The sequence below is a fragment of the Carassius carassius genome, chromosome 28 (genome assembly GCF_963082965.1).
Source record: "Carassius carassius chromosome 28, fCarCar2.1, whole genome shotgun sequence".
NCBI classification, from domain to species: domain Eukaryota; kingdom Metazoa; phylum Chordata; class Actinopteri; order Cypriniformes; family Cyprinidae; genus Carassius; species Carassius carassius.
The window spans coordinates 11495604-11508586 of NC_081782.1; the positions used below are offsets into that span (position 1 = coordinate 11495604).

The window sequence follows — 12983 nt, forward strand, 5'->3', positions numbered from 1 at the left end:
TATAGTTTTTTGGTGGGTCTGTGACTGTGCTGGAACTTTTGAATAGCTAAGCTCAGTCATAAATCAGAATTAATAGCAGGACGCCCTCTAGTGGATTTCTTTAGACAACAGGTTTATTTTTCGGAGTCAGCACAAGACACTAGTCATGTATCAGCGGCATGTCATGTGTTTATCATAAACTGCTCAGTAAATTGCAAAATTGGTAGTAAGTACTTTCTCATGCCACCTGTGAATAGGCCTATGACTAAACGTTATATATATTTTTTTCATATTTCTCAATCTCACGGTTTCTCCTGCTCTTGGGCCTGCACATTTTCAGCTCATGCTCTGGAGTCTTTTATTAGAAGTCATAAACTATTCGCATGGCCATATGATATATAACAGTGGCTCTCATTCGGGGGTCAATCCGGGGTCCTTAACCAAGATTAATCAGAATGACGATATAAGTTTAATGTTTGATCATTTATTTATTTTTTCTTTTATGATCGTGAGGGGACTTGTATTATGACACAATTCTACTGGCTGAGAATCACACGGTCTGGGAGCGCACGCAGAGAAGGGAGTCACGTGACGCTCTGAACTCAACACTGTGGCTTCTGAGGACAACAAAATATTCTCGAGTTCTTAGGAAATTTTTGTGCGGTTATGGTGGTTCTCAAAGTACTGGAAATACAATTTGTACATCCCGCAAACATGGGACTTGGCATTGCGATGGCAGCTGTTCCAGAGCGCAATTGCTGACAAGCAGCAAACAGTGCAGAGGTGAGCAACAAAAACATCTTTATGGACAGATCTCCTCCTTTCCAAATGTTTGCTTAACGGTGGTGCTCGTGTGTTTACATTAGCCAAACAAGTTGTGGCTTAATGTATAATGCAGTGCTCTTTTGAATCTGAAACTTTACCATCGGGAACTGACAGAAGTGCACTATTTCCTTGTTGTCTGTAAGAGGAACTAAAAATGTAGAAATTAGATGCAGAAATCAAAGATAAATGTATGTGCTACATTTTACACTCTCGATCTTTTGTTTTGGATGTTATAAATTAAGTTTATTATTTCTGATGAAGTGTGGAAAAATACATTCACGGGGTAATGCATGACATTTTAGGCGATGACATCAGTGTCCTCGACAAATCATTAGTTGTTGCTATCCTGAAGATGATTTGATCTGCAAGCTTCTACTGAAACATATTCTATAGTGTTATTTGCATAACATTATTTTATTTGAATAATAAAATAATTCTATAATTATTAAATACTGTAATTATTTTGTTTCTATTATTCTACAGGATTTTATTTTAAAATAGTTTACATCTGTACATCAGAAACATTACATTTATGTTTTTATTATTAGTAGTAATAGTTTTAGTAATATGCATTGTTGCCATACAGTGTTGAGTGGATTTCTTCTGAAATCTACGTATTATGAAACTGTAAAAAATTATGTTACTATAAATAGTGTAATCAGTAACAATTTTTTGACTACACTTTTAAGATAATCTTTGATAAAATAATTTTTATTTGGATTTCACATGACTTGCACAAAGCACATTAAGTATGTTATTTAAGTATGCAGTGGATATAAAACCCACGTGTGTCTCCATACAAGTAAATTTTTTATTAATTATTTTATGTCATGAACATATGTGTGTGTGTGTAATAGTGTCTACAGAAACCGACAGAAGTATCTTTAGTGGTTTTCTTTTAACTTCCTGTGCCGACATTTTTTTTAGATTCTTATAGGGGCCTACAAGGGCTACAGTCTGGTTAACTGAAAGAGATCATGGAGTGGCTAGCACCAGCCTTGGAGAGGGACCTTGGTATTGATCAGCGGCAGACTAGACCAAGTCAGCGACCCAATGAACTGGTGGTCCTGGTCCCAACTCGATGGGTAATGGCCCTGAGAAACAAGAGAGTTACTCGCAGTGCACGATACGAGTGCTTCAGCGAGGGGGAAATCTGCACTCTCCTCCAGCGCTCTCAGATGAAATTGCCATCTGGTTGGACACGTGTTTGTATCCAAGGCCTTAGAAAGCACAAACTGGGATACCGATTAGCCAGGGAGCCAGGCTGCCATGGGGAGGGACTCTCACAGGACTCTTTCATGACTCTGATGCAGGGAGTATCCCAGTCTAATTTCAGGTACAATACTGTGTGAGAATATATTTGTGTAATTGTTGTGTTTTTAATTCTGTTGATTAAAACAATCTATTCAAAATCACCTTGTATTCAGATGGGCAAAACGTTCACTATATATCTGATAAAATGTTAGAATTGGATATTTAATTGTGCTTGTGTTACTTTTATAAAATGTGTTAACTTTTTCAGTCAGTGTTGACTTGTAATATCATTTTTTTATTTCATTTTCAGAAATCTATGGCATGAAGCTTACATGAATCATGTGCAACCATATGCAGATTCCAATGAGCAAAAACCTGTTTTGGCAATTGATGCTGTTCGACAAGCCTTACAGAAACTGTTTTGCTCTAGCATTATCTCTACCGATCGAGTGTCACCATCCCTCTCTCCAGCCAAAGAGAAGGAGAAAGACAGTCCATTCCCATCCAGCTGCTCAGCTCTTAAGCAAAGTACTGATAGTTTGTGTCCAAATGTGCTACCTGCAGAATGCTTGCTGGAGTCGGAGGAGGTTCTTTATGTGGTTTTCCCTTACACACAATACACTGTTCATGACATTGTCACTTACAGTCCAGCTAAGCTGGCTAACAGCCATGCTAAGATATTGTTCATTTTGTACCAGCTGCTCATAGCAATGCGCGAATGTCATGCCTCAGGGCTACTGTGTGGTGAACTCTCCTTACTCGACATTGCAGTTGATGAGCAGCTCTGCAGTCGCCTAAAGATATCTCTGACACATTATGAAAAGTTTGGAGAGTACATTAATTCTATGCCGCATGCATTAAGAAGTAAATTGCCAACAAGTGTTACAGCAAAAGACAATCAGAGTCATAACAGTGGTGTGAATGAACATCTGTGTAAAAATTGTCTGGATGAACTCAAATCTCTGGTCTTAGACTGGGTTAATGGCCAAGTCAGCAACTTCCAGTATCTGATGGAATTAAACCGACTGGCAGGGAGGCGTGAGGGAGACCCAAACTATCACCCGGTTTTACCTTGGGTGGTAGATTTCACTGTGCCATATGGAAGGTTTCGTGATCTCAAGAAGTCAAAATTTCGTCTGAATAAAGGTGATAAACAACTGGACTTCACATATGAAATGACCAAAGAAGCACTAGCAGCAGCTAATGGAAGTGGTGGAAGCAATTTTGCCTTAGACTTTGGTGGGCCAGTAGGACCTGGTGGCTCAGGCCAGTTGGATCACCTCCACGTTCCCCATCATATCTCAGATGTTCTGTCAGACATCACTTATTATGTCTACAAAGCTAGACAGACTCCCAAATCTGTTCTGTGCAGCCATGTTCGTTCCCAGTGGGAGCCCAATGAATATCCGGCTAGTATGGAACGTATTCAGAGTTGGACCCCAGATGAATGCATCCCAGAATTTTACACGGATCCCTCAATATTCCACTCCATTCACCCAGACATGCCAGACCTTGATATACCTCCATGGTGTAACTCCTACGAAGAGTTTATTGCTGTGCATAGACAACTGCTAGAGAGTCGAGAAGTGTCTCAACAGTTGCATCACTGGATTGACCTGACATTTGGCTACAAGTTATCAGGTAAAGAAGCCATCAAAGCCAAGAATGTGTGCTTGCACTTGGTGGATAGCCACACACATCTCACCAGCTATGGAGTTGTGCAACTATTTGACCACCCTCACCCACCTCGTCTTGCACCTTACCAGTATTCACCTCCAGAGCCTCCCCAATTTGGGCCTATCAACGTAACGACCTGGCACATTCCATCACTTGAAACCACGATGGATGGTGCGGATGGACTGGTCCCAGAAACAACAGGTTGTGAATCCAGTGGTTGGTCAGTTGTAGGCCGGGACGAGGAGCTTGAGCAAGCAATGGAAGCCCTTGACTTAAGTGGCTCATCATCATCTAATTCTGTTCCAATCCCTTTGGCTGGGTCTGCTTGTGGAAAGACCAGTGGAGAGACTATTGCTTTGGCTGTGTCTCCTTCTCATGGTTCTTTCCCTGGTGAAACACCTGGAAATGGCAAAAATACCCTAGGATCAGGTATTAGAGCACCCATGCTTCACAGAACAGCCTCTGTTGGTAAAAGGCCAGAGGCTTCTAATTTTGAGGATTTTAAGATAAGCCTGCCAGAGGGATTTAAACCTTTGCAGCCTTTGGAAGAGTTAGAGAAGCTCAACAACTTCTTGGTGAAAGGTCTACACTGTCAAGCCCAGCATACAATGGGTCTTGACATGATCAAGAAAGACTTGAGACCTGTACTGAAAGTTCCTCTGTCATTAGCAGATCTTTTCCAGAGAGATATACAAGCCTTGGGTGTTCTCATTGCTGAGATCTTTTATTCCTCCAAACTGCGGGGACTGGGACCTGGAACACATTTGAGTGATCGATTTCAAGTAGTATTGAAGCTGTGCTCTACAAACTTTCGAGATGTTCCACTACCACTCCATCATGCACTAGAGTCACTTCTGCAGGTCCACAAGCATTGCTCTGAGACAGAAACATTCACAAGACACCCGCAAGGACTACCGTATCTGTTCAAATATGACCCTATTTGTGAGGGTCTTCCACCACCAAACCCTTGGCAGTTGCTTAGTCCTGTTCTTTCCCCTCTACCGTTTCCAGCATATTTCCCAACATTGCACAGATTCATATTTTCTTACCACTCCAAGATGGAGTCCATTAACAGTGTTCAGGGCCGTGACATTGTGTTCAACTTATGGCAACAGCTGGAGACACTTCTCAAGGACAACATAAATGCAGAGGGGCTTGAGATTCTTCTACCCTTTGTGCTTTCTTTGATGTCAGAGGAGTCCACTGCTATTTATGCTGCCTGGTACTTATTTGAGTCTGTGTCCAAGGTTCTTGGGCCTCGCAATGCCTCCAAGTACCTACTAAAGCCTCTGGTATGTGTATACGAGAATCCCAGATGCCTTCGAGGCCGTTTCTATCTCTACACGGATTGCTTTGTGCTGCAGCTTATTGTAAGACTGGGTTTGCAAGCCTTTCTTTCCAGCCTTCTTCCACATGTTCTACAGGTCATCACAGGCTTTGAAAGCTGCAATACAGCTGCAGGGACTGAATGGGAGAGCTTGAAGGTTTTAAGGGGAGCTGCTGGTGCCTTAGATGAGGAAGAGGAGGACTATGAGTGTGAGGATGGGAGGTCATCTACTGTCACATCATCTGGCAAAGTAGGAGGAGGCAGTGGAGGTGGTAGTGGAGGTGTTGGCGGAGATCAAGGACTTGTGGATTACCCAGGCATCAGTCTCAATGACCAGGTTTTTCTGACTGAAGGTGAGGACTTTCAGAATGGCTTTTATGTGAATAATAGTGCATCTGGGGCAACAATGGCACTTGGCACTAAACAGCAGAACCAAAGCCTAGCAAACAAAGATCAAGACCAAGAATCTCTCAGCATGGGGAAACTGAGTGACAAGAGCAGTGCTAGTGAGGTGTCCATTGGAGACCGTGCAAGTTTAAAGTCTGCTGATAGCAGTCAGGACCTAAAGCAAGCTAGTGATGGTGAGGATGGTGTAGAGCTTGAGCATGAGGAGACAGTGGAAAATAGAGAAAATACTGTGCAAAGGGTGCCCAGTTTAGAGATGACTCTTTCAGTTTGCAAAAAGGAGTCTGAGGCAACCATGGCCACACTTGAGGGAGACGTCATGAATGGAATTGTGCAAGAAGATGCAGAGAAAAACATGGAGGAAGAAGACACTGAACATGACTCTTCAGAAGATTCTGAGGAAAAAGAACACAAGATACTTTTAGGTGAGTCAGAACAGATATTTTTGTAATTTTTATGCATTTATTTGATTTATGTCTACATGTTTAATATTCAAAGTAGCAGTTCAATAGATTATGCAGTAACAAAAATAAATTGTGTTTTCCAGACACTGTTTGCAAAACTGTCAGATGGCTGTCTGCAAAACTGGGGCCGACATTGACATCTCGATTCATAGCCAGAAACCTGCTGAGACTTCTTACTACATGTTACATAGGTACAATTTCTGAACCGCATACACTTATCACTATATTCTGCGGTATTTGGTGATTTTAGCTTAATTTATTATCTCTGTCATGAGTAATCTTTTTCTTTTTAAGGTCTTGATAAACACCAGTTCATGCTATCTGCAAATGAGGAAAATAGCCTTGAGAGCGTTGGAAGTGTATATGAGAAGAAGCCAGTTGTTGGTGATCAGACTGCAAGACCAGTTCTCGAGTGTCTTATTTACATAGCACATCTCTATGGAGAACCAGTCTTGACTTACCAGTATCTACCCTACATCGGTTACCTGGTAACTTGGAAATTCCTGAATCTTACAGATTTACAGTTAGGCCTGTACATTTTTTTTTCTTTATAGATTTTTACTTAAAATTTTACTTCCGTGAAACTTGCAGGTCTCTCCACCTTCTTCTTGTCGTTTGAACACTCGAAAAGAGGCAGGGCTTTTGGGTGCAGTGGTACTCACTCAGAAGATTATAGTATTCCTGTCAGACACCACTCTAATGGATATGCTGATGAAGATTAACCAGGAGGTTCTGTTGCCTCTGCTGGATTTGTTAACATCAACTAAGATGGGGTAATAGCTTGCTTATAGTGCATCAGTCATAGTCAGGAAGTAAAAAAAAAAAGGAAGTTGGCAACTTATAAAAAAAAATTTGAGTTGTCCTCTGACTTTTTTTTCCATCTGTGTCCAGCTTTCCTAGTGGAGTGCAGACTCGTTCCGCTGTGTGTCTAAAGACTCTGAGCCTCATGGCACTGATCTGTCTGCGGATTGGCCGAGAGATGGTACAGCACCACATGGCAGAAACCCTCTCCAGGTTCTTCCAAGTTTTTTCCTTGCTGCAGTTTCTGCAAAATCAGGTAACCAAAGACAATTTACAATATTTCATAATGTATAATTATACTTGTACTTGTAATAGTACTTGGCTGAAATAGTTTGTAGTCCTTTTCATAAACAACTGCATCATTACTCAATAACTTAAAATGTATTTTCTTTATGTGCAGATGGGAAGTGCCCCACGTAGGGAGGTTGGAGACAGCACATACCTGGACATGTGCAGTCCAGATGGAACAGAGATTACATTTGAGCTTAGAGTTTTGGAGGAACTTCAGTCTGTGTTTAATCCTGAAATGGCTTATGCATCTTATATTCCTTTCTACTGTCTTATTGGTGAGACACATTTGTACTGGTTAGCTTTTAAGCATTGATAAATGTGTTCCTATTCATCTTCATAAGATGAGTTGTATATATTTTTTTTTTAGGTGATGCAGCGATTCGGAAACTAGTTACAAATCATGAGCTAGTTTGGAGACTGGCTCAATCATATCATGAACGAGCAAGTCCAGGTAGCCCAGAAACCAACCCTGCTGGAGGTCAGAAAACTACTGCTATAGGCCTCTCTCCTAGCATGGGCCGCCAGATGGGCCGTAGTCCCTTCCCTGCTCCCTCGTCCACTTCCACACCACTAGGTGGAGACATCCTGCCTGAGTCAGGAACATTTGGCAGTCATCTGGTGGGAAACCGTATCCAGGTACTCCGGGACACTGAAGCCTGTGGGAGTCCTAACTTGTCTTCTTTGGAAACATGGACACGACAATATGGTAGCAGTGCTCCTCAGACAAGTCTAGCCACCACTGCACCTTCCTCAGCCAGACCATCTTTCTCTCACTCCTCATACTCTTGGGTCCTGGGACCCACTCCAGAGGACAGCGCACTGAAACAGGACCTCCCACACAGCAGTCGCTCCCTGCAGGGCAATTGGCTTGCCTACTGGCAGTATGAAATTGGTCTTAACCAGCAGGACTCACATTTCCATTTCCACCAGATCCGTCTTCAGAGTTTCTTGGGTCACTCAGGCACGGCAAAATGTCTGGCACCACTAGCAAGGGAGGACTACTTCCTGTCTGGGAGTAAAGACAAAACGGTGAGGCTGTGGCCACTTTATAACCACGGTGATGGCACACGAGAGGTCGAACCTCGACTCATGTACACAGACCACCGCAAATCTGTCTTTTATGTCGGCCAGTTAGAGGCCTCACAGGAAGTGGTGAGCTGCGATGGTACTGTGCATCTGTGGGATCAGTTCACAGGTGAGAGAACAACAGTACTTTAATTTGAGCATCTTACAGTATTACAGTAACTGTCCTTTTTATGTATAGGATAGGTGATTTTGTGTGATTAATTGCTTAAATTTTTTTGCATTCACATTCACTACCGTTCAAAAGTTAACGGGTCAGTAAGGTATACATTTTTAAGGAAAATAATACTTTTATTCAGAAAGGATGCTGTTTTTTTTTCTCCAAAGAATCCTAAGCTCAACCCTGGTCTAAAGTCTGGCGCAATATTTTTTTCTTTGTTATTTAAAGAGCATACACGCTGCTTATTAAACACAGGGACACACAGCAGCACACAAACATGCCAAATATAAAAAATTGCAATGCATAAGATTTTTTTGTGGGCTAAATAATAATAAATAAAAAAAAAAATATATATAGATAGTCATCGCATGTATCAGAATTAGGCTATCTATTTGCTCACACACGAGCAGCTCCGTTTCATCTCGGAGATGCTTTCTGTCTTTGCACTTGCCAAATTCCACCATGTAAATAGCAAATCCATCATGGCACGAGTGCAACTGGCTCCTAAAGGGAATGGAAGATGAGACTCTGATTGGTTTATTGCACTTTACGCACAAAAAACTCCCATTACTCATTAAGAGAATAGGGACAACCCATTTAGACCATGCGCGCCAACCATTTTTCCTTCATTAAAATAGCAAAAGTGGATTTGGACAAGCCCTGAGTGCACCTGCGCCGTGCGCTTTACACTTGGCGTTTAGATCGTTAAAATAGGGCCCTCTGTCTTTGGGCTTATTCACTTTTATCAGGGGTAAAATGTTTACAACACTGATAGGAAGAAATGTTTCTTGAGATATAAATCGGCATATTAGAATGATTTCTGAAGGATCATGTTACACTGTGTTTACATGCACAATTTTTAGTTCAATCAGACTGAATTCATACCTATTGTTGACTCTGAATGCAGTGTTTACATTAACGCTAAATAAAGTGATAGGGTTGATGTGCAGGTTTATTTGTCACAAGCTTCAAATCAGAATAGATTTGATTTGAGATGCGTACACTGCCAAATATAGTTTCTCACTGTTTGCACATAATAACCACTCTCCAACACTGTTTCTTTGTTTGTTTTTAACAGTATAAATAATATTGATACATTTCTAGATAAATATACATATAAATGGCAGTGCCGACATGCATTCTCAATCGTATTAGAAAAAGAATAAATCCCTTCCTTCAATCAGATTGAAATTTCATTCCTATCGAGCTTAATCGTATCAATTAACGTGTTTACATGAAGGCTTTTCAGTCCAATTGAGCCATCAATCTGATTACAAAAGGATTATTTGGTTCCATGTAAATGTAGCCAGTCTGAAGACTGGAGTAATGGCTGATGAAAATCCAGCTTTGCCATATGAGATGAGAAATAACATTTTAGACTATATTAAAATAGAAAGCATCTATTTTACTCTTTAATTATATTTTACAATATTACTGTTTTTACCGTATTTTTGATTAAAATAAATGTAAACTTGGTGAACATAGAGATGTCAAAACATAAAAAAAATTCCCACCCCAAGATTTTGAGTATATAAATTAATATTTATATACTACTTTTTAAAAATGAAATAATCTAATCTTACTGTGTATAATATATACAGCCAAGCTGTATATGATGCATACAGTATGAAAATAGAATTTTATTTTGTTGATGTCAGATACATAAAATGGTAGTTTTTTTAAATTAGCCATAGCATCTTTTTATTAAAAATTTCCACAATCTCCATTACATAATGATATTATTATTATATCATTGATATACAAAATTTATACATTAATACAATTTCCATTACAAATAATACATACATTTATACATATATTTCCTTTATAGATTGCCTTTTGCCTGTGTCTGTCAGACCAACAGCTTTCACATAATGTCTTGTTTTGCTATCTCCTACATATGACTAGGTAAGAATATTCGTTGTGATGAAGCTCTGGATGGGAAGAACCCCATCACGGCTGTTGCAACCATGCCTGCTCCTCACTGCAGTGTAGTGTTTGCTAGCGCAGACTCTGTGCTGCGTTTCATAGATGCACGCAAACCTGGCTTGCAGGTATTGCTCATTCCTTTTTCTTTAATACATGATTTGTTACAAGCAGTTATTTTTTCAGATCAATTTTTTTTTTATCAAGCATTACAATGACCAGGCTGGTTTCTATATTTTCCTTCCTGCAAAGCTTATGAATACCAGTAAGGACCCAGTTTTTTCTCTGTTGACAGCATGAGTTCCGTCTGGCCTACAGTAACATGAGCGCTGGCCTGATCCGCTGCCTGGCTGTCAGCCCGAGCGGACGCACTGTGGCGGCAGGCTTCTCCACTGGATTCATAGTGCTGCTGGATGCAAGAACGGGTCTGGTGCTAAGAGGCTGGCCTGGTCACGAGGGAGATATACTGCAAATGAAAGTGAGTATGCATGCCGTTGGTTAATGAATAATGTAAGACGTGCATATGACTGCATGCTCTGTTGTCCTCTGATGTTTTTATAGATCAGAAACTGTACTGATTTTAGGGAACATTATGTTATATGGATACACACTGAATCGGATTGTCATACTACCACTCATCATGAAGAGTTTATGGGAGACTACATGCACTATATATAGTCAAAAATTAAAATGGAGAAGAACCATGAATCATTACAAATCATGGACTAGATTCCCATCTTTGTTTTGGGATTTCAGTATGAGTAAAAGTTGTACCCTGCTGGTTTGTTCAGATGCAGTCAACAAGAACTAAGAACTAAGCAAGCTTTATTTAACCCTGATTTGTAGGGTCAAAGGTCTGTCTCTGCCACCAGAGGCCCATGTTTTGGCAAATATAGACACGAGTTACTCATTAGAACAAAATCTATGAGCTTTGTAGATTGCTTTATTATTTGTGACTATCAGGAAATTGATGAACCTTTGTAGAGCTCAACAATAAGGACGTCCAGCTGGACCAGGGCCAACGTGAGGGAGTTTCAGGCTGATGCTTTGTTGCTATTAATAATCTCACATTCACGAAATACATTTGTATGCTTTATGAATTTAAATATTTGGTTTTCTGTGATACATTCATCATAATCTTTACAACTTCTGCTCATTAGTAATCAATAAGCAAAGACACTTGGGTTCATAATTCTGAGGTCATTAAGGATTTTTTTTTTTAGCTTTTAATTTTATAAATTAAATATATGATCAAATATATTAAACAATTGCTGTTCTTTTAAACTATGTTTATGTTGGGGGTTATAAATTGTGATTTTTTTTGAAAGAAAAAGGGAAAAGGTTATTTTTTTATGAATGGAAAAAAATAGTAAACATTTTTGAAATTAAAAATATAATTATTTGTATCGAATATACACAACGAATAGTAGCCAGAAGTAGCCATCTGTTTGTTAGTGACAGTGATTTATGTGTGTTTATAATTTTTTTTAGGCAGCAGAGGGCAATTTGCTGATTAGTTCTTCATCAGACCACACACTGACCGTTTGGAAAGACGTGGAGCACAAGCCACTCCACCAGTACAGGACTCCATCCGACCCCATCCATGCATTTGATCTTTATGGTGCTGAGATTGTGGCAGGCACTGTTGCTAACAAGATCGGGGTGTACTCTATTTTGGACAGCACGGCCAACCTGGTGGGATCCACCAAGCTCAGCACAGAGAACTTCCGTGGGACTCTCACAAGTCTGTCTGTGTTGCCTACGAAGAGGCTTCTGCTGCTCGGCTCTGACAACGGTGCCATCAGGCTGCTGGCTTAAACTAGCTAGTGTAGCTTTTTCAGAAAATTATATTCCTTGTGCCACCTTTGGCTCCTTTCCCAGAATGAAACATTCTTGCCAACCATGCACAAAGAAACCTGTTTCAGCCGTAAAAGGAGCAAGCCTGATATTTCCATTTTAAACTTGCTGAAAGAGAACTTAAAACCTCACTCTTTAGTAAGTGACCAAAACTGAATATTGCCTCTGATTCATACAATCAAAAGAATTGTCTTTTTTATTATTTTTAGGGTTCATGTGATATAACTGCACTAGCTGCTTTGTACGTAATAATCAACTCTGTAAATTCTCTTCAAAAAAGTCAAGCGAATGGATTCTTAAAGGCATGCATGAGATGAGCTGCTTAGGAAAGTTCAAGTGTGGTTCTAGTGTAGCATTTACACTTTCCATTAGATTAGTGAAATCACCAGAAAACAACACTGAGAATCACAGGTTAGTCTATGTTGATCATATCATATGATTCGATTCACCAGACTTGCTCAGCAACTATGCAGTATTCGTGGTAGACCTTCATAGTGCACCATGTTTGGCACTTTGTTTTGTATTAAACAGTATGTTTCTTCATCCATGTCAATGAAGCATAATGAACAAGCAAATGTGATCAAAATGTGAGTCTGTTACACTACACCGATTGAGAGTGTAAATGCCTAATATGCAACGGGACGGTCCTGAATTTGGACCTTCTGACACAAAAAATGTATCTAATGACTATATAGAGCGATTTGATGCTGTATTAACCCTGATGATGTAGCAATTCACTTGTCACATCAACCCTAGGTCAAGCAACATGTTACATTTTAAACACCATACTGTATGTATGTTTGTATATACATACACGTTTATATATGTATGTATATATCTTTGTTGAGTCTAACGCTTACTATCTAAAAGAATGCTTTTATGCAACATCCTTGAATAGATATGAACTAGGAACTATTTAATTTATTACTGAAAT

At 39.9% G+C, this 12983-nt stretch overlaps 1 protein-coding gene across 1 annotated transcript; it reads left to right on the forward strand.

Moving 5' to 3' along the window:
* Nucleotides 1–521: 521 nt before the first annotated feature.
* On the forward strand, nucleotides 522–12624 carry wdr81 (WD repeat domain 81). The gene is made up of 12 exons (XM_059514304.1): nucleotides 522–762; nucleotides 1732–2140; nucleotides 2369–5892; nucleotides 6015–6122; nucleotides 6226–6419; nucleotides 6523–6704; nucleotides 6823–6988; nucleotides 7133–7298; nucleotides 7391–8218; nucleotides 10175–10320; nucleotides 10488–10670; nucleotides 11684–12624. The coding sequence occupies exons 2-12, from the start codon at nucleotides 1782–1784 to the stop codon at nucleotides 12008–12010; spliced, it is 6183 nt and encodes a 2060-aa protein (XP_059370287.1). The 5' UTR covers nucleotides 522–762; nucleotides 1732–1781; the 3' UTR covers nucleotides 12011–12624.
* The last annotated feature ends 359 nt before the right edge of the window (nucleotides 12625–12983 follow it).